This window comes from Danio rerio, chromosome 13, assembly GCF_049306965.1.
Source record: "Danio rerio strain Tuebingen ecotype United States chromosome 13, GRCz12tu, whole genome shotgun sequence".
NCBI lineage: Eukaryota > Metazoa > Chordata > Actinopteri > Cypriniformes > Danionidae > Danio > Danio rerio.
Window position 1 is genome coordinate 9,515,491 of NC_133188.1, and position 23,643 is coordinate 9,539,133.

Consider the following 23,643-nt stretch of genomic DNA (forward strand, 5'->3'; position numbering starts at 1 on the left):
AAAAGAATTCACAACAATAACGAATTTATATAACCATAATATATAAAATATAATATAACTGATAATAATAATACTGTTAAAATGATAAATAATTGATAACGAAAATATAAAATAACTGAAATGAGCTACTCAAAATAAATGAATCACACACACACACACACACACACACACACACACACACACACACACACACACACACACACACACACACACACACACACTCGCACGTATAAATATATATAAACATGATAAAAATTGTAACAAAAAGCAAAACGCAGAAAAGTTGTGCATGACAGGAAAAATACCTACATAGGCCTAAGTGCAAAATTAATTTAATGAATAATTGGAAAAAATGTGTATAAGCAGGTGGCTGTGTGAGCACATTAAGGCGAATGAGTCAGTCAGTCTAGCGCGGGCCTGCATTAGAAGTTTGTTGTGTTTTAAAAAGTCTCTACGTCATACCAAATGGAACTGTGGAACTCTGACATCATCGGTGACAGTAAAAAGCTTTTGACGTAGCAGAAACTCTCATTAGCTTCTTTGGATGTCTAGTAGTTCAGTACTTTCTGCGATTCAACAGTACAGTGATAAAATGGCATTTTCAAAACTGATTAACCGTCTGAAGAAAGCGTTTGGTGTTAAGTGTGCGAACGAACAACCGTGTGAGCCACTGGAACCCACCGGCAGCACGACAGAGAATCACCGTCATCTGATGACCGATGACCCGGCCGTCGCTGCAGGAAAACAGGCAGGGAGACAGAAAAAGAGGAAACTCAAATTGTCTCCCATCTTCTTCGCCTGTTTTTCCAGAAGAATAGCTACTGTTGTTGGTAAAATAGATTTATGAGCACTTTTAATTACTAAAGCATACTGTTAAACACACCAAACACATCACATAAGTGTTTAAAGATCAGAAATGAACATTAACTGGAAGACATTTTAGAAAGAGTTTCTTAAAGCCACAGTTCACATAAACAAGACAATTCTGTCATAATTTACTCCTTAAACCTGTTTGAGGTGCTTTCAGCCATTGACTTCCACAGTATTTTGTGTTCCTACAATTAAGGTTAATGGCTGCTGATTTCAGGAATTTTCTTCAGAATTTGTAGTTTTGTGTAAAAAACAGAAAAAATAAGAATTATTTGTATTAGGATTTTTTATTTCAGTGAGCTTTGCCTTTAGATATATAGTTTACTTGTTTGCTAATTCAATGCAGAAAACCCATGAAGATCATCAATAAAAACACATTGAGTAATGTTTCTGCAAATGAACTGTTCAAATATCTTGTCAAAAAGAGTTGTAGAGTCATATTAATGATGTTCCTTCCTCTCATTAGATCAGCTATGTGTGCAGGAGATCCACGAACTTCACGCAGAGCCCATCAGTAGCTCTAAATTCTTCTGCACTGCTGTGAGCAACCTGGAGCTGGAAGTTCTCCAACCTCCAGCTCTTGATGCTCCAGCAGACGAAGATTTGGACTCTAAACCGGAAGTGAAAAGCTTTGACTCTGCAGTGGTCATTGACAACGACTCTGCAGAGCTTCACTTCCCAGAAGACAACGAATCCTCCCTCAGTGAGGACAGCCTGGAGCAAGAGCTTGATAGTCCTCCAAGTTCACCATCTGATGAGGACAATGAATCTCCAGTGAGCCAGCAGCTCATAACAGATGACATCTGTGACTCTGCCCTGGATGAAAACTCGAACCCTTTACCGGATCAGGTCTCACAAGAGGACTCTGCTGTGAAGTCTACAGCAGATGATGGGACCTGCTTGGACAATAGTAAGTTTATTGCTGGAGTTCAGAACATTTGTTTAGGCTCATCAAACTTTGTAAAATTATACAGTTGTAGTCAAAATTATTCACCCTCCTGTGATTTTTTATTAATATTTTTTAAATATTTCAAAAATGATGCAGAGCAATAAAGTTTAAGTATTCAGAACTTTAAGCTGAACACTGGTATCTTGAAAATATCCAGTAAATATGATGTACTGTCATCACGACAAAGATAAAAGACATCAGTTATTAGAAATGAGTTATTAAAACTATCATGTTCTGAAATCTGACAATAATTCTGACTTCAACTGTTTGTGTTTTTATTTGGTTTATAATTTAATGACATTTTCTTCATTTTTAACAGATGACATCAGCTGCCGCTACAAACTCGGAAAGCAGCTTGGTGAAGGAGGTTTCGGCTCCGTGTATGAGGGGATTCGCATACAGGATGGTCTGCAGGTATTCATTTTTGTAGACTCAAATCCTCTGATGAAGTTCCCTGTTTAAAGAACATCATCAGAGCTTTCATTGTTTGGACATTTCTGCTGACGAATGAATCCTCTGTTCAGGATTTATGACTGAATGAAATGATCTCCGTGCACATGTTAATTGTTCGCTTGTTCCTTTAAACAGGTGGCAGTTAAATTTGTCCAGAAGACCCCAAATATGCAAGATGTCAGCTCTGTGAGTAGACTACACTTTCTGTTCGCTGTGTTCAGTTTATAAAGTCTTATATTTATTATAGACCACAGGCTGTGGTCAGAAACCCTTGTTTGAAAACCAACATTATTATTTTGTTTTCAGTCATGTGACCAGCCACTTCCTCTAGAGATCACCTTGGCAAACATGGCCAGCGGTGGCTCCAGGTGTCCGAATATTATTAAGCTCCTGGACTGGCAGGTCTTTGAAAACCATTATGTCATGGTGATGGAGCGGCCTAGTCCAAGCATGGACCTGGAGGCATTCCTTGAAGTCAGCGGAGGAGTCCTCAGTGAGAAAACAGCACATACCATCATGAGGCAAGCTGTTTATGCGGCCAACGTGTGCTGTTACCGCGGGGTGTTCCACCGGGACATTAAGCTTCAAAACCTGCTGGTGAACCCCGACACACTGGAAGTCAAGCTGATCGACTTCGGGTGTGGAGACTTCATGATGGAATCAGCCTACAGTCTCTTCTCTGGTAGGTGTTTTGAATAGTGTGGTCAAAAGTATCGACTTCGGTACCAATCGATTCTGACATTTAACAAGTCAATTTGAGCGCTGTTAAACACCACTGATTGGCCATTGGTGTTCACATGCTCAGCAAATATGACTGTGATGAGTGTCGGTATCGATTGGTAGTTGATACTTTTGACAACACTAGTTATGAATGTGCATAAGCATTATTTATAAACGTATTGAAAGCTGGTTAATTAGCACAGCTGAAGCCCATCTGGTATATATATTCAACATGATGCTAAACTAAACGTCTCTCCTCCAGGCACAGAAGCGTACATCCCGCCAGAGTTTTATGAAAAAGGATGCTACCGGGCCAAACCAGCGACGGTCTATTCTCTTGGGGTTCTTCTGTTCACAATGCTCCATGGAGAATTCCCATCAGCGTATGACCTGTACTACCTTCAACATGACTGGTCCAAATTTAACCTCTCTCAAGGTGAGATGTTCATCAAAGAACAATTAAGTGAAACAGCTTAATAATAATAATAACAATAACCTCACCTCTCCATTTCTTCTTCACAGAATGCTGTGATATGATGAGGGCTTGTCTGCATGAGAATCCAGAGTGCAGAATTCCTCTAGAAGAGATGCCTTACCACGACTGGTCCATGCTGGAGTTCTGAGTCACATTAGCAGAATGTTTTGTATATTTGATTTTTGTACATGTCTGTAATAAAGATATATTTTATTGAACTCACTTGTGTTGTGGCTTATATTGTGATCTAGCCCCAGTGTTGTCAGATTGTGTGGATTTAAACTGGTTTTGTATGGGGTGACAAAAATTTGGCATGAGGTTTGAACAGCATCCAGTCCTTTCCAACACACACTGCAGTTGACACTGGCGTCATTACGGCGCACTTTTAGAAATACACTTTTTCAGAATGCTGTACAGCGCTGACCCAAAACCTAAACATATCAGTCCCTGCGACATAAGCAAATCATCCATAAATATTCCAATGGTTTATTGTGAAATCAGAGCTGTTCAGAAAAATGTATTAAAATACAAACGTCGTAACATGAGAATGTGAGACTCAATACAAAACATCAGCATTTTCACAATAAGAGCACCCAGTTTTATTAAGGTCGTTGAGTGTTTGTTGCCATCATGACAATCCTAAACAAAATATTCAGTGATATTCCTTCAAATCAATACTGATAGTGTAGTTTGCGCAGACACACTGAGGTTTATCCAGTGTACAGAAGTCTGAATCATCCACATTATTTCATACGCTTCCAGAAACACGTTTACTACACGAATGTCCAGCGTTTGCTAAAACTGTTCAACTCTTTAGATGATTCCTTTCTTACAACAGCTCCAACTATGACAGCTTCTCATTACTCACCATTTCTTAATCTTACTAAATACTTGGCTTGATGTCACTCTGTGGACTCTGGGGTCATGTGCAGCATGAGCAGGTCGGCCCCCCGGCGGACCACCACATTTAAGCTTTCGCTGGTCCTCACAGCATTATATATCTCCTCCGACGTGTTCACCTTTACCCCATTGATCTCAATAATAACATCTCCTGGCTTCATTCCGGCTCTGCAAAACAGAAAACAGGAAATGACATCATCAATAGGATGCCTTAATCAACAGCTGATAACATCATGTTCAGAGAGCAGCACACCTGTTGGCTGGAGATCCTACAATCACACGGTGGATGAGAACTCCATGAGAAACATCAGGGAAGGACGGGTCTCGCATCCTTAGCTCTTCGATTATACTGAGGAGGGGAAAAAGAGAATTTAAAGATGATAAAAGACTCACTTCAGTGCAAAGTTTACGGTTTAAGGATCGATTGATAAATAGATAAGATAGATAGATAGATTCATAGATAGATTGATTGATTAATTGATAGTTTGATAGACAGATCAGCAAAACAATCAATATTACATTCGCTTCAACCAAAAACACTTCAATGTCTGCGGTTTAATTACTCTTGCTAATAACATAGTAAAAACATCCGAAAAGCATTATTCCCATAATACATTTGTTTTTAAGTTGTTTTTTTTTGTCACTGCAACACAGTAAGGCCTTTGTCCCGCTCTTACATTTCAGGTAAAACTAGACAAGGTCGACTGTGATTGGCCACTTCTCATATCATTTAAATCACTGCTTCGGAATCACGGTAGATTGTGTCACGGTAGTATTTTTGCATTAAATTGTCACAAAAATTCACAAACATTTTTTTTCGGGCGTGAAAAAAGCACTTTTCAACAGAACAAGCCAATTTTCCAGGTATTCCAGCACTTGAATTTCTAAGAGCCAAATCTAGTGGTATATAACAAAAATCTGTAGATTCCATAATGTATGAATTTTGCTCTCCTGTAAAATTGTAATAAAAGTGTTTGGCACCTGGGGGTCAAAGTCAACATCATCACTCCAATGTAACGCCTTTTCGATCCCGATTCTCCAAACCAAGACTCTGTAAAAAGACCCAATAACCATCTGTCAGTGAAAAAAAATGCTGTCACAGACAAAAGCAAGCAGCTGTGAGGTCATTCTTACTCTGTTTGTCTGCAGATCGGTCAAGGAAGAGACGGACTCTGTCTGAGGGAATAGCGAAGGAAATCCCTGCTGTCACTTTCATGGTATTAATGCCGATGACCTCACCATCCTGAAGAGTACAAACATGACACATCAGTTTATTACATAAGGCTAGAGTATGGGCAGTACAATACAATATTGATGAACATTTGAAAACAATTCACGTTCTTAATATGACAGTCATGAAGCTCTGTGTTGCTCTGAAGGTCCAGCAATCTGTAGTCAACTACTAAATGTGCACTAATAACTTTCTCCTTCACCTTATTGTACAATAATAATAATGATATATAATAATATAAATATAATAATAATAATAATAATAGTGTCATGTAATTTTGGGGAGTTTCATTCTTAATTTGTCGACTTTAACTGCAGTTTGGCACTTTCATTTTCATTCAAGAACATTTCATGCGTGCCCCCCATGACAAACGACATATTGGATCCGAGGAACTGCTAGAAGAGTGTAGTTTTAATGGCCTACTTTGCCATCTGAATAACAAGGAACACCGATTGCTTACTTACCAAATCCGTAGAGACAGGACAATCAACGCGAACTGGATTTGCGTCTTTTTTTATAAGAAGACGAGTGGCAAATCTGGATTTCACCATTTATAATACAAAAAGCTCTCGGGTAAAAATGTTTCTTACAAACATAATTTTGTTGCGTGTTAGAAGACCACTGTAGTCCACAAATGTGGGTCCTTTCTCATCACGGGGAAATGAAAACAAAACCTTTGTTGTGGCACGTTTATAAACAACACTGACAACCCATGTCTCTGAACAATTCCTCTTCTTCCACATATTTTATTTACGGTTAGCAACACAACGTCGCGTCTCTCTGAATACTGTAACAGGTAGTTTTTGAAGCTATCATGCATATTAATAAAGTTGCACCTCATTCACAATAGAGCACGCTGATTAGTTCGTCTTTCTCTTGAATTAATGATGAACGCTCAAAGACGTCACATTGTACCCGCTGTTACAGACAGCCAGTCTCCATGCTGGAATTTACACAAGGAGCTCATGGCCTTGACGTAGCTTCAAAATTTCTTTTCAAACCGGAAGAACGAATTTGTTTGAAATAAAGCAAAAACAACCAATTTTCACTTTTATTGTTAAATATGTGTCCTAAGAGTGTTTTTAGCAGCGTGGAACATATATATGACTATTAACATCTCAAAAATATGTTTTAGTGTTTCGTGACCCTTTAAACCAAAAGGCAGAAGCAGTTTTTTGAGTAAATGTCAGCGACTCACCAGGTTTATGAGAGGCCCTCCTGAATTTCCAAACTGTAAAGCAGAATTGTGATTGAGTGATGGAATGCAATTCATTAAATGATGACATACATTTTTTTTGCATGCAACACCACCCATTTTCCAGTGCTCTTACATCTATGGTAGCGTCCGTCTGGATGTAGTCCATGTTGGAGTTGGAGAGACCCAGTTCTTTACTGCCTCTCTGAGCAGAGCTGACGATTCCAGATGTGATGGTGTTTTTAAGAGAAAAGGGGCTCCCCATGGCAACCACAAATTCACCTTGACGCACATCAGATGACTTGCCAAGACGCAACGTTGGTAGAGGATTCTGGGACAAGACAGAGAACACAATGACATTATGTCAGACTATATGGCCATGTACTAGAACTGTGGTAAAAGTAAACTGTAAAAAATCAATTGCAAAAATGGCCTTCCAAACATAAAAGCCTCCTCTGTTACTGTTGGTTTACCTAAAATTGTTGACTATAATTATTCTTTAGTTGCTGTAATATTACTGCATTTAAAAATCTGAGGATACAAAACCAAATGTCACTAAGGTTATCACAATTTCGAGTTTATTTCCATATTTGTATTCGGCGGTTCCTCCTGAAATATTACAGTGTGTATGTAGCCTAAATACAGTATAAACAGATTAATGGGTTAACACTAGGGCTTGATATTAACACCCACCAACCGCAGGTAGACTTCGGCTGTGGCGGATTAGACAGCCACTCCCACTATCCACTTTGGCTGGTCGAAAATCAGTTATAAATTGTATTTTTTTTAAAGTAGGGTTCAACAATAAGGATGAACCTCTAGAAATGAGAAGCAGCCCGACTGACAAAAACAACTGTGTTCATGCAAGCAAAAGAAAGCAGATGAATACAGAATGTTATGTGATGCGCGCAATTTTTTAAAAGCGTGCACGCTCTTATTTCCTTGCGTGAAGCAACCTTGACTGGAAACACAATGCTGCGATCGGTTCTGTTTGAAATAGACTTGACAAAAAGTGATACACATCCACCATTTTCAAGAGCTCGAGATTAAAAAACAAAAAAAGAAGGTATTTTATGTATGCAGCAGCAGTTGCAGCTTTAGCTTTAAACAATCTTTGAACAGATAATTAATGGGCCTAATGTTAACTGTGTGCGTTTGATCATCCTTTTATTATTGCACACGGTATGTTTTTCACCTGTTTTCTTTTTTTTAATATGATTAAAGCCCCGCCCACAAACACAGTAGCAAAGAAAAAGAAAAAGGACACTGTAGCAGACGCCAGTTGAATCATGTCGCGAAGACGCTGTGCTCTGAAGTGTGAGGGGAAAGTTAGTGTTATTTTCTCTACTCAAAGATGAAACAGTGAAGAGTCAGTGGTTGAGGTTTATTTTGGCAAAAATACCTCAACATTACAGCCCAGGCTTGTGCTGTGTTCCTGTCATTTTTCTGATGAGTGCTTTAGATCAGAAAAGTCTGTTGACGTATGGGACTTTGTCAGAGCTCGACAGGAACTTTACAGTACACAGTTTATGGATCAGTTTCTTCCTCCATTTCACAAGTGTAAGTATGTGCAATTAAAATGGTTGCCTCTTTGTTTTCTCTACAAATTATGTATTTAATTGTTTTTTGCTACTTATAACCGCTTGTAGTGCATCTGGTTAACTCTTTATATTCTCATATCACGTCTAATGCCATGATGAAAATGCGACGTGTGCCGCTTTGTTTATGGATTTAAATGCATTTACATATAAATGCACAATCCACTGGCACTTGTCGTTGCTATGGCCATCATCAGTTTCCGGGATAAATAACAAAACGGGAGGGTGGCGGGAGATGGGTCTGAAATTACAGGAGACTCCCGAAAAAAAAACGTGAGTGTTGGCAGGTATACTCACACATACACTCTGCACTCTGACTACTTCAATATTGTTGATAAGCCATGGTGGGCATTTCTCTCTGTCTCACGCTGAACGCTGTTGACCAATCACAACAGAGTACAATAGGACCAATCAGCGCAGATTAGCATCGCATTAGGGAGGGGTGTAGGAACAAATTAACTGTTAAATAATCATAAGCGTGTCGCTGGCATAATTTGATAAAAATAAATGCATATTTTAAGACAATGAAAGTGTACTTTGCCCTTGAATGCACATCAGCCTGTTGTTGGAGACCCCCCCCCCCCAAAACAAAACAAAATATGACCCTTTTTAATGTATAATAGGGGCTCTTTAAATCCATTCAGACAAACTCCGGGTCTGACAGAAGAACTTTTAGCTTAGCTTAGCATAGATCCTTGAATCAGATTAGACCATTAGCATCTCGCTCAAAAAATTCCTAAGAGTTTTTAAAGTAAGACTTGACTCTTGTGTAGTTAAAGTATGCACCAAGACTGATGGAAATGAATAGCTGCTATGTTCCAACTTGACATGGCTAGTAACTATACCTATACGCCTCTTGGGAGGTATACATGGGCATTCTGTTTGAATGGGTAAATCAAATTCTTCAAAACTGCTTGCCAAGATTACGATTACATTACATACTATGAATAACCAATAAAATTAAACAGTAACTGTCCTTTTTGTTTAATTTATAAATGTCTATATCACACAATATCTGCAAAAACTCACATCTAGTCCAAGCCCCTCCCCTGGAGAATTGTCATTCTATACTGATCGCTGATTGGCTAATGTACTAAAAGGTGGGGCTTCATTTGCCATAATGACTGCTTCACTTTTCCCATTCAAAAGTATATGAGTGACACGTCATGTGTATTCTATAATCTTTGCTATACTCTCATTCTGGAGTAATAATCAAAGATTTTGGACTATTTGTTAGACCCAGAGATCAGCTGAACGGATTAAAATGACCAAACTCAACAGTTTAACTCTGAGTAACTTGAAAAATGAGCCTATTTGCCAGAAAGTCTTACTTTAAATACGTCATAATTAATATAAAACAAAAAAAAAGTATATTGTTTGCTTTTATAACTTAAATTACAGTCAATGTAACTGCATAGAGAATGTGTTTGTGTGTGTGTGTGTGTGTGTGTGTTTTTTATAATCAGTGAGGGACCACTGACTTCTCAAAATATCACAAGAACGCAAGCATGTTTGGAGTAAATGACGACAGAATTTTCACTTCTGGCCTTTTAATGATTCCTCTCTCTACAGCATATCTCCAAATTAATCAAAAATCAACCCTGAAACCTGTTTCCAAAAATCATCAGAAAATTCACAAGTACAAAAAGAACATTTTTGTGATTTTTTTATTATTATTATTATTTATTATTAAATATATTGCAGGGATAGTAGTACCTGTGTAATATTTTGAAATGAATTTCTTCTACCTGATTTGAGCGTAAAAATGTATTGTTGACCAAACATCATCTATAAATGGGAAAGAAAAATATTGTTTCCATTTCAAAATGGCTTTCGGGAAACATGTTCCACCAATGCGTAAAGCACTTTGAGTGTGCAGGAAACGTGCTATATAAATGTAAGGAATTATTATTATTAATTATTATTTATTCATTTCTATGTGAAACACTTTCATGAGCCCATTTAGCCAATAAGACAAAAACATAGTTTTACTAAAGTAAGCTTACATTTATCCACACAAAATAAACCTGACTGTATTATTTGTAGTAAAGCCGTGGTTAATTGTGTTAAATATGCCATTTCAGCCTGCAGAATGGCATTTCAAACTGTGGCCTAACAAAAATATAGAAAAGAAATATCGAGTTTCTGTAATATAAAACTAAATAATTCCTCTCACTGTATAGTTCCTAAAGTTAACTAGACAGAAACAAATGTATGTTAATATTAACAGAATCACTCAAATAGCAATTAATCTGACTGATGTTAACGTTAAAGGTTTGATCGAGCTTTTAAGTAAAACAATAGATTAAAGTTACAGTACCGTTAATATAACATTAATATTTACGTTACATTAAGTTGCATCAATGTTAGCATTAGCATCAAATGCTAATTAGCGCTACTAGCCTGAGACATACAGTAATAAACGTTACATCTAATTACACTGACTTAAATATTCATTTGTTTAATTTGTAATTGTTTATTTTATTTAGGTTATTGTTTCTTTTTAATTCGCATTTTTCACTTAGTGAAGGCGGGTGTTCCGGAGAATTCAGTTCCCCCTGTTCCCCCCTTCACAGCGCATGCGCTGATTCTCAGTAATGACGTCATGCTTTCGCTTCGCTAGTGAATCAATTCGTGTTGGTTTTGAAAATAAAAATAAATAAAAATCGTGTTGGTTTTGCTGTATTAACAAGCCTAATGTTGGTTGCATTAAACATTTTTTGTTATATTTAGTAATTGTAATTTTTGCATGCACTCATTAATTGTTTTGTTGTTAATGTGTGCGTGATGTGCGTGTTTTTCTTTCAAACAAGCATTGTCTTTCAAATAAGCCTTGTCGAGAAAAATAGCACTGCAAAATTAGTGTCTCTTGTTTTAGGTAAGTCACAATGATGCTTGTAATGTTTAAAAATTGCATAGACTGTTAATGCAAATATTTGTCACTTATCTGCATATGAAAACACAAGAGAACAGATTTTCTGTAAGCAAGGGAGTTTCCTGGATTAAAAAACAAAACAACAATACAATGACGTCTTTTTAATCTAATAATTGTCTCCAACAGTTTTCATCTGCAGAAAGGGCTTTTAAACAACAATTATGGATACAGCACAGAAAACAGATAAAAGATAGGCTCAAAATTTTTTTTTTTTTTTTTTTAACTTTTTTACTATCTATAAAGGGGTGTTACCATTGAAAAGGCATGGGAATTTTTTACATTGCCCAAAGAAGTGTTAACTCCTATATATTACCTTTTGTGGGTTTGAAAGGCACTACAATGATGCTGGTGACATTTTTTTAATGGTATAATTATGTCTAAACTCTTATATGTTCAGATAAGTGTATTTACAGTGATTTATGTTGTTTTTGTGGACTACACAATGACCATATGCATTCACCTGCTTGGGTAAATGGGTACTTTTTTATTTTTAACAATTTTTGTACCTTTAGTTCTTGTTAAATTGACAAAAGCTGTTAAACATTATTTTAATGATGAGGCAATTGTGGGTAATTACCCTGCATGATCTTTCAGATTGCCTGTGATTGATCACCAGTCATGTGTTGGCAGAATAGGGCTGTGCGATATTGAAAAAACAAAATAAAACTAATATTGCAATATTTCGTTGGTCTGCCTTATATATTGTGATATAAATACAATTTCACCAGATTGGTTAAATAGCTCTGTTAGAAAATAATTCATTATTTTACATTGATTGGCATGATTTTGTAGGGGACTGGTTGAATCATGCATAAAACAATTTACAAGCATATAAAAACAGGGCAAAGACAAAACTGCTGAGATAAACAGTGTGTTTTTTTTTTTGTTTTTTTTTTTGAGCATTCAGTACAGAAATTGAATAATCAAATGTAAAATAACACTAGTCTTCTTTATATAAAAAAATAAGTACAATTAATATTTGTTTAAGATATAAAAGTTATAATTTCTTGTGCCTGAATGTATTAAACTTTTTGAAATCACATGCAAATAATACTTTTTTTATTTAATTTTGGTTAAAATCTGCAGCTACTCCACAAATCACATGTACTCTGAACTCCTGTGCTGTTCAACATTGCAGATGTGACTACTGCAGATGGGCACATTGCAATATTAATGCTGATAAGATATATTGTACAGCCTATAATGAAGAATATCATTGCTTAGCTTGCTTTAAACACTTGAAAATGTGCACAAATTTTTGGTTGGTTCGTTTTAAAAGATTTTAGCTTTTTTTGCTAGTTTATATATATAATAAATATATAAATATTCAAATAGTAAACTCATTTAATGTATCATCCTTTTAATTTACGCCTACTTATGTTTTTTTTTAGTATAACAAAATTGTTAGATTTAAATCTGATGTTAAAAAGATATTGTATATTGTGTTTTCCAATCCTCAGAAGCTTCACAATTCACACAGTAACACAATTTCCTCTGCTTCGGGAAAATCCGTACTCCTGTGTTTTTAATGTAAAGTCACTTTCTGAAGATACATGAGAAGCTACGTAAATATGTCTTTCAAAACAACACAAGTATCACTGTGATTTATCTGAAATAAAACACACTATAATTTGTGCAGTGTAGTATGGTTTATTTTTTTCGACAAGGCAAACTGTTTGAAAGAAACAAGCGAACGCGTGCTAAAAACAGGAACAATACCATAGACACGTGTGTCTATGCAAATAATTACAAAATGTTATAAACTCTGTGATGAAATAAACACTGGGCTTACGAAAATACAGCAAAACAACCATGAACTGTTTCAGTTCGCGAAGTGAATTCATGACGTCATGATTTGTGTACATGGAATCAGCTGTAAGTTGCGCATGCGCTGTGAATGGGGGAACAGGGGAACTGAATTCTCCGGAACACGGGCACTGTTGACTAACGTTAGTAACTCTAAATTAGTTGACTGCAATGCTGTGACGGTGTTAGCATGTAGCATGTTCACACATAAAATAAGTACAGTTCGCAATTAAAACCATTTCATACCTTTTGTTGTAACTTAATAAAATCTACTGCAATTAATGTCAATAAAGATGTTTAATCCACAAGAATTTGATCCTACCTGTTAGCGTTCACATAGGTTCGGTCCTTATTTAGGCTAGAGTGGGTTATTTTTGTGAATGAATCTGTGGATTTAAATAAATTGTGAGAGTCGATTCATCCTTGACCTATTCATAAATACAACAGTTGCTTTGTTGCTGAATAAATGTCTTATTCACTTAAGACAGTGTCCTACCACCACCTACTGGCGGTTTCAGGTAATACATGGATAACTTCATTTTGTTGCATATTTTTCTTTTTAATTTATTATTTGAAGCATTATTCATTTAAAAAAGAATTCACAACAATAACGAATTTATATAACCATAATATATAAAATATAATATAACTGATAATAATAATACTGTTAAAATGATAAATAATTGATAACGAAAATATAAAATAACTGAAATGAGCTACTCAAAATAAATGAATCACACACACACACACACACACACACACACACACACACACACACACACACACACACACACACACACTCGCACGTATAAATATATATAAACATGATAAAAATTGTAACAAAAAGCAAAACGCAGAAAAGTTGTGCATGACAGGAAAAATACCTACATAGGCCTAAGTGCAAAATTAATTTAATGAATAATTGGAAAAAATGTGTATAAGCAGGTGGCTGTGTGAGCACATTAAGGCGAATGAGTCAGTCAGTCTAGCGCGGGCCTGCATTAGAAGTTTGTTGTGTTTTAAAAAGTCTCTACGTCATACCAAATGGAACTGTGGAACTCTGACATCATCAGTGACAGTAAAAAGCTTTTGACGTAGCAGAAACTCTCATTAGCTTCTTTGGATGTCTAGTAGTTCAGTACTTTCTGCGATTCAACAGTACAGTGATAAAATGGCATTTTCAAAACTGATTAACCGTCTGAAGAAAGCGTTTGGTGTTAAGTGTGCGAACGAACAACCGTGTGAGCCACTGGAACCCACCGGCAGCACGACAGAGAATCACCGTCATCTGATGACCGATGACCCGGCCGTCGCTGCAGGAAAACAGGCAGGGAGACAGAAAAAGAGGAAACTCAAATTGTCTCCCATCTTCTTCGCCTGTTTTTCCAGAAGAATAGCTACTGTTGTTGGTAAAATAGATTTATGAGCACTTTTAATTACTAAAGCATACTGTTAAACACACCAAACACATCACATAAGTGTTTAAAGATCAGAAATGAACATTAACTGGAAGACATTTTAGAAAGAGTTTCTTAAAGCCACAGTTCACATAAACAAGACAATTCTGTCATAATTTACTCCTTAAACCTGTTTGAGGTGCTTTCAGCCATTGACTTCCACAGTATTTTGTGTTCCTACAATTAAGGTTAATGGCTGCTGATTTCAGGAATTTTCTTCAGAATTTGTAGTTTTGTGTAAAAAACAGAAAAAATAAGAATTATTTGTATTAGGATTTTTTATTTCAGTGAGCTTTGCCTTTAGATATATAGTTTACTTGTTTGCTAATTCAATGCAGAAAACCCATGAAGATCATCAATAAAAACACATTGAGTAATGTTTCTGCAAATGAACTGTTCAAATATCTTGTCAAAAAGAGTTGTAGAGTCATATTAATGATGTTCCTTCCTCTCATTAGATCAGCTATGTGTGCAGGAGATCCACGAACTTCACGCAGAGCCCATCAGTAGCTCTAAATTCTTCTGCACTGCTGTGAGCAACCTGGAGCTGGAAGTTCTCCAACCTCCAGCTCTTGATGCTCCAGCAGACGAAGATTTGGACTCTAAACCGGAAGTGAAAAGCTTTGACTCTGCAGTGGTCATTGACAACGACTCTGCAGAGCTTCACTTCCCAGAAGACAACGAATCCTCCCTCAGTGAGGACAGCCTGGAGCAAGAGCTTGATAGTCCTCCAAGTTCACCATCTGATGAGGACAATGAATCTCCAGTGAGCCAGCAGCTCATAACAGATGACATCTGTGACTCTGCCCTGGATGAAAACTCGAACCCTTTACCGGATCAGGTCTCACAAGAGGACTCTGCTGTGAAGTCTACAGCAGATGATGGGACCTGCTTGGACAATAGTAAGTTTATTGCTGGAGTTCAGAACATTTGTTTAGGCTCATCAAACTTTGTAAAATTATACAGTTGTAGTCAAAATTATTCACCCTCCTGTGATTTTTTATTAATATTTTTTAAATATTTCAAAAATGATGCAGAGCAATAAAGTTTAAGTATTCAGAACTTTAAGCTGAACACTGGTATCTTGAAAATATCCAGTAAATATGATGTACTGTCATCACGACAAAGATAAAAGACATCAGTTATTAGAAATGAGTTATTAAAACTATCATGTTCTGAAATCTGACAATAATTCTGACTTCAACTGTTTGTGTTTTTATTTGGTTTATAATTTAATGACATTTTCTTCATTTTTAACAGATGACATCAGCTGCCGCTACAAACTCGGAAAGCAGCTTGGTGAAGGAGGTTTCGGCTCCGTGTATGAGGGGATTCGCATACAGGATGGTCTGCAGGTATTCATTTTTGTAGACTCAAATCCTCTGATGAAGTTCCCTGTTTAAAGAACATCATCAGAGCTTTCATTGTTTGGACATTTCTGCTGACGAATGAATCCTCTGTTCAGGATTTATGACTGAATGAAATGATCTCCGTGCACATGTTAATTGTTCGCTTGTTCCTTTAAACAGGTGGCAGTTAAATTTGTCCAGAAGACCCCAAATATGCAAGATGTCAGCTCTGTGAGTAGACTACACTTTCTGTTCGCTGTGTTCAGTTTATAAAGTCTTATATTTATTATAGACCACAGGCTGTGGTCAGAAACCCTTGTTTGAAAACCAACATTATTATTTTGTTTTCAGTCATGTGACCAGCCACTTCCTCTAGAGATCACCTTGGCAAACATGGCCAGCGGTGGCTCCAGGTGTCCGAATATTATTAAGCTCCTGGACTGGCAGGTCTTTGAAAACCATTATGTCATGGTGATGGAGCGGCCTAGTCCAAGCATGGACCTGGAGGCATTCCTTGAAGTCAGCGGAGGAGTCCTCAGTGAGAAAACAGCACATACCATCATGAGGCAAGCTGTTTATGCGGCCAACGTGTGCTGTTACCGCGGGGTGTTCCACCGGGACATTAAGCTTCAAAACCTGCTGGTGAACCCCGACACACTGGAAGTCAAGCTGATCGACTTCGGGTGTGGAGACTTCATGATGGAATCAGCCTACAGTCTCTTCTCTGGTAGGTGTTTTGAATAGTGTGGTCAAAAGTATCGACTTCGGTACCAATCGATTCTGACATTTAACAAGTCAATTTGAGCGCTGTTAAACACCACTGATTGGCCATTGGTGTTCACATGCTCAGCAAATATGACTGTGATGAGTGTCGGTATCGATTGGTAGTTGATACTTTTGACAACACTAGTTATGAATGTGCATAAGCATTATTTATAAACGTATTGAAAGCTGGTTAATTAGCACAGCTGAAGCCCATCTGGTATATATATTCAACATGATGCTAAACTAAACGTCTCTCCTCCAGGCACAGAAGCGTACATCCCGCCAGAGTTTTATGAAAAAGGATGCTACCGGGCCAAACCAGCGACGGTCTATTCTCTTGGGGTTCTTCTGTTCACAATGCTCCATGGAGAATTCCCATCAGCGTATGACCTGTACTACCTTCAACATGACTGGTCCAAATTTAACCTCTCTCAAGGTGAGATGTTCATCAAAGAACAATTAAGTGAAACAGCTTAATAATAATAATAACAATAACCTCACCTCTCCATTTCTTCTTCACAGAATGCTGTGATATGATGAGGGCTTGTCTGCATGAGAATCCAGAGTGCAGAATTCCTCTAGAAGAGATGCCTTACCACGACTGGTCCATGCTGGAGTTCTGAGTCACATTAGCAGAATGTTTTGTATATTTGATTTTTGTACATGTCTGTAATAAAGATATATTTTATTGAACTCACTTGTGTTGTGGCTTATATTGTGATCTAGCCCCAGTGTTGTCAGATTGTGTGGATTTAAACTGGTTTTGTATGGGGTGACAAAAATTTGGCATGAGGTTTGAACAGCATCCAGTCCTTTCCAACACACACTGCAGTTGACACTGGCGTCATTACGGCGCACTTTTAGAAATACACTTTTTCAGAATGCTGTACAGCGCTGACCCAAAACCTAAACATATCAGTCCCTGCGACATAAGCAAATCATCCATAAATATTCCAATGGTTTATTGTGAAATCAGAGCTGTTCAGAAAAATGTATTAAAATACAAACGTCGTAACATGAGAATGTGAGACTCAATACAAAACATCAGCATTTTCACAATAAGAGCACCCAGTTTTATTAAGGTCGTTGAGTGTTTGTTGCCATCATGACAATCCTAAACAAAATATTCAGTGATATTCCTTCAAATCAATACTGATAGTGTAGTTTGCGCAGACACACTGAGGTTTATCCAGTGTACAGAAGTCTGAATCATCCACATTATTTCATACGCTTCCAGAAACACGTTTACTACACGAATGTCCAGCGTTTGCTAAAACTGTTCAACTCTTTAGATGATTCCTTTCTTACAACAGCTCCAACTATGACAGCTTCTCATTACTCACCATTTCTTAATCTTACTAAATACTTGGCTTGATGTCACTCTGTGGACTCTGGGGTCATGTGCAGCATGAGCAGGTCGGCCCCCCGGCGGACCACCACATTTAAGCTTTCGCTGGTCCTCACAGCATTATATATCTCCTCCGACGTGTTCACCTTTACCCCATTGATCTCAATAATAACATCTCCTGGCTTCATTCCGGCTCTGCAAAACAGAAAACAGGAAATGACATCATCAATAGGATGCCTTAATCAACAGCTGATAACATCATGTTCAGAGAGCAGCACACCTGTTGGCTGGAGATCCTACAATCACACGGTGGATGAGAACTCCATGAGAAACATCAGGGAAGGACGGGTCTCGCATCCTTAGCTCTTCGATTATACTGAGGAGGGGAAAAAGAGAATTTAAAGATGATAAAAGACTCACTTCAGTGCAAAGTTTACGGTTTAAGGATCGATTGATAAATAGATAAGATAGATAGATAGATTCATAGATAGATTGATTGATTAATTGATAGTTTGATAGACAGATCAGCAAAACAATCAATATTACATTCGCTTCAACCAAAAACACTTCAATGTCTGCGGTTTAATTACTCTTGCTAATAACATAGTAAAAACATCCGAAAAGCATTATTCCCATAATACATTTGTTTTTAAGTTGTTTTTTTTTGTCACTGCAACACAGTAAGGCCTTTGTCCCGCTCTTACATTTCAGGTAAAACTAGACAAGGTCGACTGTGATTGGCCACTTCTCATATCATTTAAATCACTGCTTCGGAATCACGGTAGATTGTGTCACGGTAGTATTTTTGCATTAAATTGTCACAAAAATTCACAAACATTTTTTTTCGGGCGTGAAAAAAGCACTTTTCAACAGAACAAGCCAATTTTCCAGGTATTCCAGCACTTGAATTTCTAAGAGCCAAATCTAGTGGTATATAACAAAAATCTGTAGATTCCATAATGTATGAATTTTGCTCTCCTGTAAAATTGTAATAAAAGTGTTTGGCACCTGGGGGTCAAAGTCAACATCATCACTCCAATGTAACGCCTTTTCGATCCCGATTCTCCAAACCAAGACTCTGTAAAAAGACCCAATAACCATCTGTCAGTGAAAAAAAATGCTGTCACAGACAAAAGCAAGCAGCTGTGAGGTCATTCTTACTCTGTTTGTCTGCAGATCGGTCAAGGAAGAGACGGACTCTGTCTGAGGGAATAGCGAAGGAAATCCCTGCTGTCACTTTCATGGTATTAATGCCGATGACCTCACCATCCTGAAGAGTACAAACATGACACATCAGTTTATTACATAAGGCTAGAGTATGGGCAGTACAATACAATATTGATGAACATTTGAAAACAATTCACGTTCTTAATATGACAGTCATGAAGCTCTGTGTTGCTCTGAAGGTCCAGCAATCTGTAGTCAACTACTAAATGTGCACTAATAACTTTCTCCTTCACCTTATTGTACAATAATAATAATGATATATAATAATATAAATATAATAATAATAATAATAATAGTGTCATGTAATTTTGGGGAGTTTCATTCTTAATTTGTCGACTTTAACTGCAGTTTGGCACTTTCATTTTCATTCAAGAACATTTCATGCGTGCCCCCCATGACAAACGACATATTGGATCCGAGGAACTGCTAGAAGAGTGTAGTTTTAATGGCCTACTTTGCCATCTGAATAACAAGGAACACCGATTGCTTACTTACCAAATCCGTAGAGACAGGACAATCAACGCGAACTGGATTTGCGTCTTTTTTTATAAGAAGACGAGTGGCAAATCTGGATTTCACCATTTATAATACAAAAAGCTCTCGGGTAAAAATGTTTCTTACAAACATAATTTTGTTGCGTGTTAGAAGACCACTGTAGTCCACAAATGTGGGTCCTTTCTCATCACGGGGAAATGAAAACAAAACCTTTGTTGTGGCACGTTTATAAACAACACTGACAACCCATGTCTCTGAACAATTCCTCTTCTTCCACATATTTTATTTACGGTTAGCAACACAACGTCGCGTCTCTCTGAATACTGTAACAGGTAGTTTTTGAAGCTATCATGCATATTAATAAAGTTGCACCTCATTCACAATAGAGCACGCTGATTAGTTCGTCTTTCTCTTGAATTAATGATGAACGCTCAAAGACGTCACATTGTACCCGCTGTTACAGACAGCCAGTCTCCATGCTGGAATTTACACAAGGAGCTCATGGCCTTGACGTAGCTTCAAAATTTCTTTTCAAACCGGAAGAACGAATTTGTTTGAAATAAAGCAAAAACAACCAATTTTCACTTTTATTGTTAAATATGTGTCCTAAGAGTGTTTTTAGCAGCGTGGAACATATATATGACTATTAACATCTCAAAAATATGTTTTAGTGTTTCGTGACCCTTTAAACCAAAAGGCAGAAGCAGTTTTTTGAGTAAATGTCAGCGACTCACCAGGTTTATGAGAGGCCCTCCTGAATTTCCAAACTGTAAAGCAGAATTGTGATTGAGTGATGGAATGCAATTCATTAAATGATGACATACATTTTTTTTGCATGCAACACCACCCATTTTCCAGTGCTCTTACATCTATGGTAGCGTCCGTCTGGATGTAGTCCATGTTGGAGTTGGAGAGACCCAGTTCTTTACTGCCTCTCTGAGCAGAGCTGACGATTCCAGATGTGATGGTGTTTTTAAGAGAAAAGGGGCTCCCCATGGCAACCACAAATTCACCTTGACGCACATCAGATGACTTGCCAAGACGCAACGTTGGTAGAGGATTCTGGGACAAGACAGAGAACACAATGACATTATGTCAGACTATATGGCCATGTACTAGAACTGTGGTAAAAGTAAACTGTAAAAAATCAATTGCAAAAATGGCCTTCCAAACATAAAAGCCTCCTCTGTTACTGTTGGTTTACCTAAAATTGTTGACTATAATTATTCTTTAGTTGCTGTAATATTACTGCATTTAAAAATCTGAGGATACAAAACCAAATGTCACTAAGGTTATCACAATTTCGAGTTTATTTCCATATTTGTATTCGGCGGTTCCTCCTGAAATATTACAGTGTGTATGTAGCCTAAATACAGTATAAACAGATTAATGGGTTAACACTAGGGCTTGATATTAACACCCACCAACCGCAGGTAGACTTCGGCTGTGGCGGATTAGACAGCCACTCCCACTATCCACTTTGGCTGGTCGAAAATCAGTTATAAATTGTATTTTTTTTAAAGTAGGGTTCAACAATAAGGATGAACCTCTAGAAATGAGAAGCAGCCCGACTGACAAAAACAACTGTGTTCATGCAAGCAAAAGAAAGCAGATGAATACAGAATGTTATGTGATGCGCGCAATTTTTTAAAAGCGTGCACGCTCTTATTTCCTTGCGTGAAGCAACCTTGACTGGAAACACAATGCTGCGATCGGTTCTGTTTGAAATAGACTTGACAAAAAGTGATACACATCCACCATTTTCAAGAGCTCGAGATTAAAAAACAAAAAAAGAAGGTATTTTATGTATGCAGCAGCAGTTGCAGCTTTAGCTTTAAACAATCTTTGAACAGATAATTAATGGGCCTAATGTTAACTGTGTGCGTTTGATCATCCTTTTATTATTGCACACGGTATGTTTTTCACCTGTTTTCTTTTTTTTAATATGATTAAAGCCCCGCCCACAAACACAGTAGCAAAGAAAAAGAAAAAGGACACTGTAGCAGACGCCAGTTGAATCATGTCGCGAAGACGCTGTGCTCTGAAGTGTGAGGGGAAAGTTAGTGTTATTTTCTCTACTCAAAGATGAAACAGTGAAGAGTCAGTGGTTGAGGTTTATTTTGGCAAAAATACCTCAACATTACAGCCCAGGCTTGTGCTGTGTTCCTGTCATTTTTCTGATGAGTGCTTTAGATCAGAAAAGTCTGTTGACGTATGGGACTTTGTCAGAGCTCGACAGGAACTTTACAGTACACAGTTTATGGATCAGTTTCTTCCTCCATTTCACAAGTGTAAGTATGTGCAATTAAAATGGTTGCCTCTTTGTTTTCTCTACAAATTATGTATTTAATTGTTTTTTGCTACTTATAACCGCTTGTAGTGCATCTGGTTAACTCTTTATATTCTCATATCACGTCTAATGCCATGATGAAAATGCGACGTGTGCCGCTTTGTTTATGGATTTAAATGCATTTACATATAAATGCACAATCCACTGGCACTTGTCGTTGCTATGGCCATCATCAGTTTCCGGGATAAATAACAAAACGGGAGGGTGGCGGGAGATGGGTCTGAAATTACAGGAGACTCCCGAAAAAAAAACGTGAGTGTTGGCAGGTATACTCACACATACACTCTGCACTCTGACTACTTCAATATTGTTGATAAGCCATGGTGGGCATTTCTCTCTGTCTCACGCTGAACGCTGTTGACCAATCACAACAGAGTACAATAGGACCAATCAGCGCAGATTAGCATCGCATTAGGGAGGGGTGTAGGAACAAATTAACTGTTAAATAATCATAAGCGTGTCGCTGGCATAATTTGATAAAAATAAATGCATATTTTAAGACAATGAAAGTGTACTTTGCCCTTGAATGCACATCAGCCTGTTGTTGGAGACCCCCCCCCCCCAAAACAAAACAAAATATGACCCTTTTTAATGTATAATAGGGGCTCTTTAAATCCATTCAGACAAACTCCGGGTCTGACAGAAGAACTTTTAGCTTAGCTTAGCATAGATCCTTGAATCAGATTAGACCATTAGCATCTCGCTCAAAAAATTCCTAAGAGTTTTTAAAGTAAGACTTGACTCTTGTGTAGTTAAAGTATGCACCAAGACTGATGGAAATGAATAGCTGCTATGTTCCAACTTGACATGGCTAGTAACTATACCTATACGCCTCTTGGGAGGTATACATGGGCATTCTGTTTGAATGGGTAAATCAAATTCTTCAAAACTGCTTGCCAAGATTACGATTACATTACATACTATGAATAACCAATAAAATTAAACAGTAACTGTCCTTTTTGTTTAATTTATAAATGTCTATATCACACAATATCTGCAAAAACTCACATCTAGTCCAAGCCCCTCCCCTGGAGAATTGTCATTCTATACTGATCGCTGATTGGCTAATGTACTAAAAGGTGGGGCTTCATTTGCCATAATGACTGCTTCACTTTTCCCATTCAAAAGTATATGAGTGACACGTCATGTGTATTCTATAATCTTTGCTATACTCTCATTCTGGAGTAATAATCAAAGATTTTGGACTATTTGTTAGACCCAGAGATCAGCTGAACGGATTAAAATGACCAAACTCAACAGTTTAACTCTGAGTAACTTGAAAAATGAGCCTATTTGCCAGAAAGTCTTACTTTAAATACGTCATAATTAATATAAAACAAAAAAAAAGTATATTGTTTGCTTTTATAACTTAAATTACAGTCAATGTAACTGCATAGAGAATGTGTTTGTGTGTGTGTGTGTGTGTGTGTGTTTTTTATAATCAGTGAGGGACCACTGACTTCTCAAAATATCACAAGAACGCAAGCATGTTTGGAGTAAATGACGACAGAATTTTCACT

At 37.3% G+C, this 23,643-nt stretch overlaps 4 protein-coding genes across 5 annotated transcripts in view; 2 read left to right on the forward strand and 2 right to left on the reverse strand.

Moving 5' to 3' along the window:
- The first annotated feature begins 385 nt into the window (after positions 1-385).
- LOC110438962 (serine/threonine-protein kinase pim-2-like) lies at positions 386-3,707 on the forward strand. Its single transcript, XM_021472658.3, has 7 exons — positions 386-830; positions 1,337-1,780; positions 2,139-2,233; positions 2,408-2,458; positions 2,579-2,954; positions 3,255-3,428; positions 3,515-3,707. The coding sequence occupies exons 1-7, from the start codon at positions 545-547 to the stop codon at positions 3,613-3,615; spliced, it is 1,527 nt and encodes a 508-aa protein (XP_021328333.2). The 5' UTR covers positions 386-544; the 3' UTR covers positions 3,616-3,707.
- A 223-nt stretch (positions 3,708-3,930) lies between these two features.
- On the reverse strand, positions 3,931-13,577 carry LOC141374991 (serine protease HTRA2, mitochondrial-like). The gene is made up of 7 exons (XM_073920671.1): positions 13,455-13,577; positions 6,930-7,124; positions 6,797-6,829; positions 5,502-5,610; positions 5,349-5,418; positions 4,621-4,716; positions 3,931-4,535 (listed from the first exon to the last, which is right to left on the reverse strand). The coding sequence occupies exons 2-7, from the start codon at positions 7,056-7,058 to the stop codon at positions 4,370-4,372; spliced, it is 603 nt and encodes a 200-aa protein (XP_073776772.1). The 5' UTR covers positions 7,059-7,124; positions 13,455-13,577; the 3' UTR covers positions 3,931-4,369.
- Positions 13,578-14,187: 610 nt separating this feature from the next.
- On the forward strand, positions 14,188-17,653 carry LOC141377127 (serine/threonine-protein kinase pim-2-like). The gene is made up of 7 exons (XM_073920674.1): positions 14,188-14,541; positions 15,048-15,491; positions 15,850-15,944; positions 16,119-16,169; positions 16,290-16,665; positions 16,966-17,139; positions 17,226-17,653. Exons 1-7 carry the CDS (start codon positions 14,256-14,258, stop codon positions 17,324-17,326), a joined length of 1,527 nt encoding a protein of 508 aa, XP_073776775.1. The 5' UTR covers positions 14,188-14,255; the 3' UTR covers positions 17,327-17,653.
- LOC110437868 (serine protease HTRA2, mitochondrial-like) overlaps positions 17,642-23,643 on the reverse strand; it is a 29,323-nt gene continuing 23,321 nt past the window's right edge. For both annotated transcript variants that reach the window (XM_073920678.1, XM_073920677.1), the window contains exons 2-7: positions 20,641-20,835; positions 20,508-20,540; positions 19,213-19,321; positions 19,060-19,129; positions 18,332-18,427; positions 17,642-18,246 (exon numbers count right to left, since the gene is read on the reverse strand). In XM_073920678.1, the coding sequence (XP_073776779.1) occupies positions 18,081-18,246; positions 18,332-18,427; positions 19,060-19,129; positions 19,213-19,321; positions 20,508-20,540; positions 20,641-20,769 (603 nt within the window). In that variant the 5' untranslated portion in view covers positions 20,770-20,835 and the 3' untranslated portion in view covers positions 17,642-18,080. The remainder of the gene's footprint in view (positions 18,247-18,331; positions 18,428-19,059; positions 19,130-19,212; positions 19,322-20,507; positions 20,541-20,640; positions 20,836-23,643) is intronic.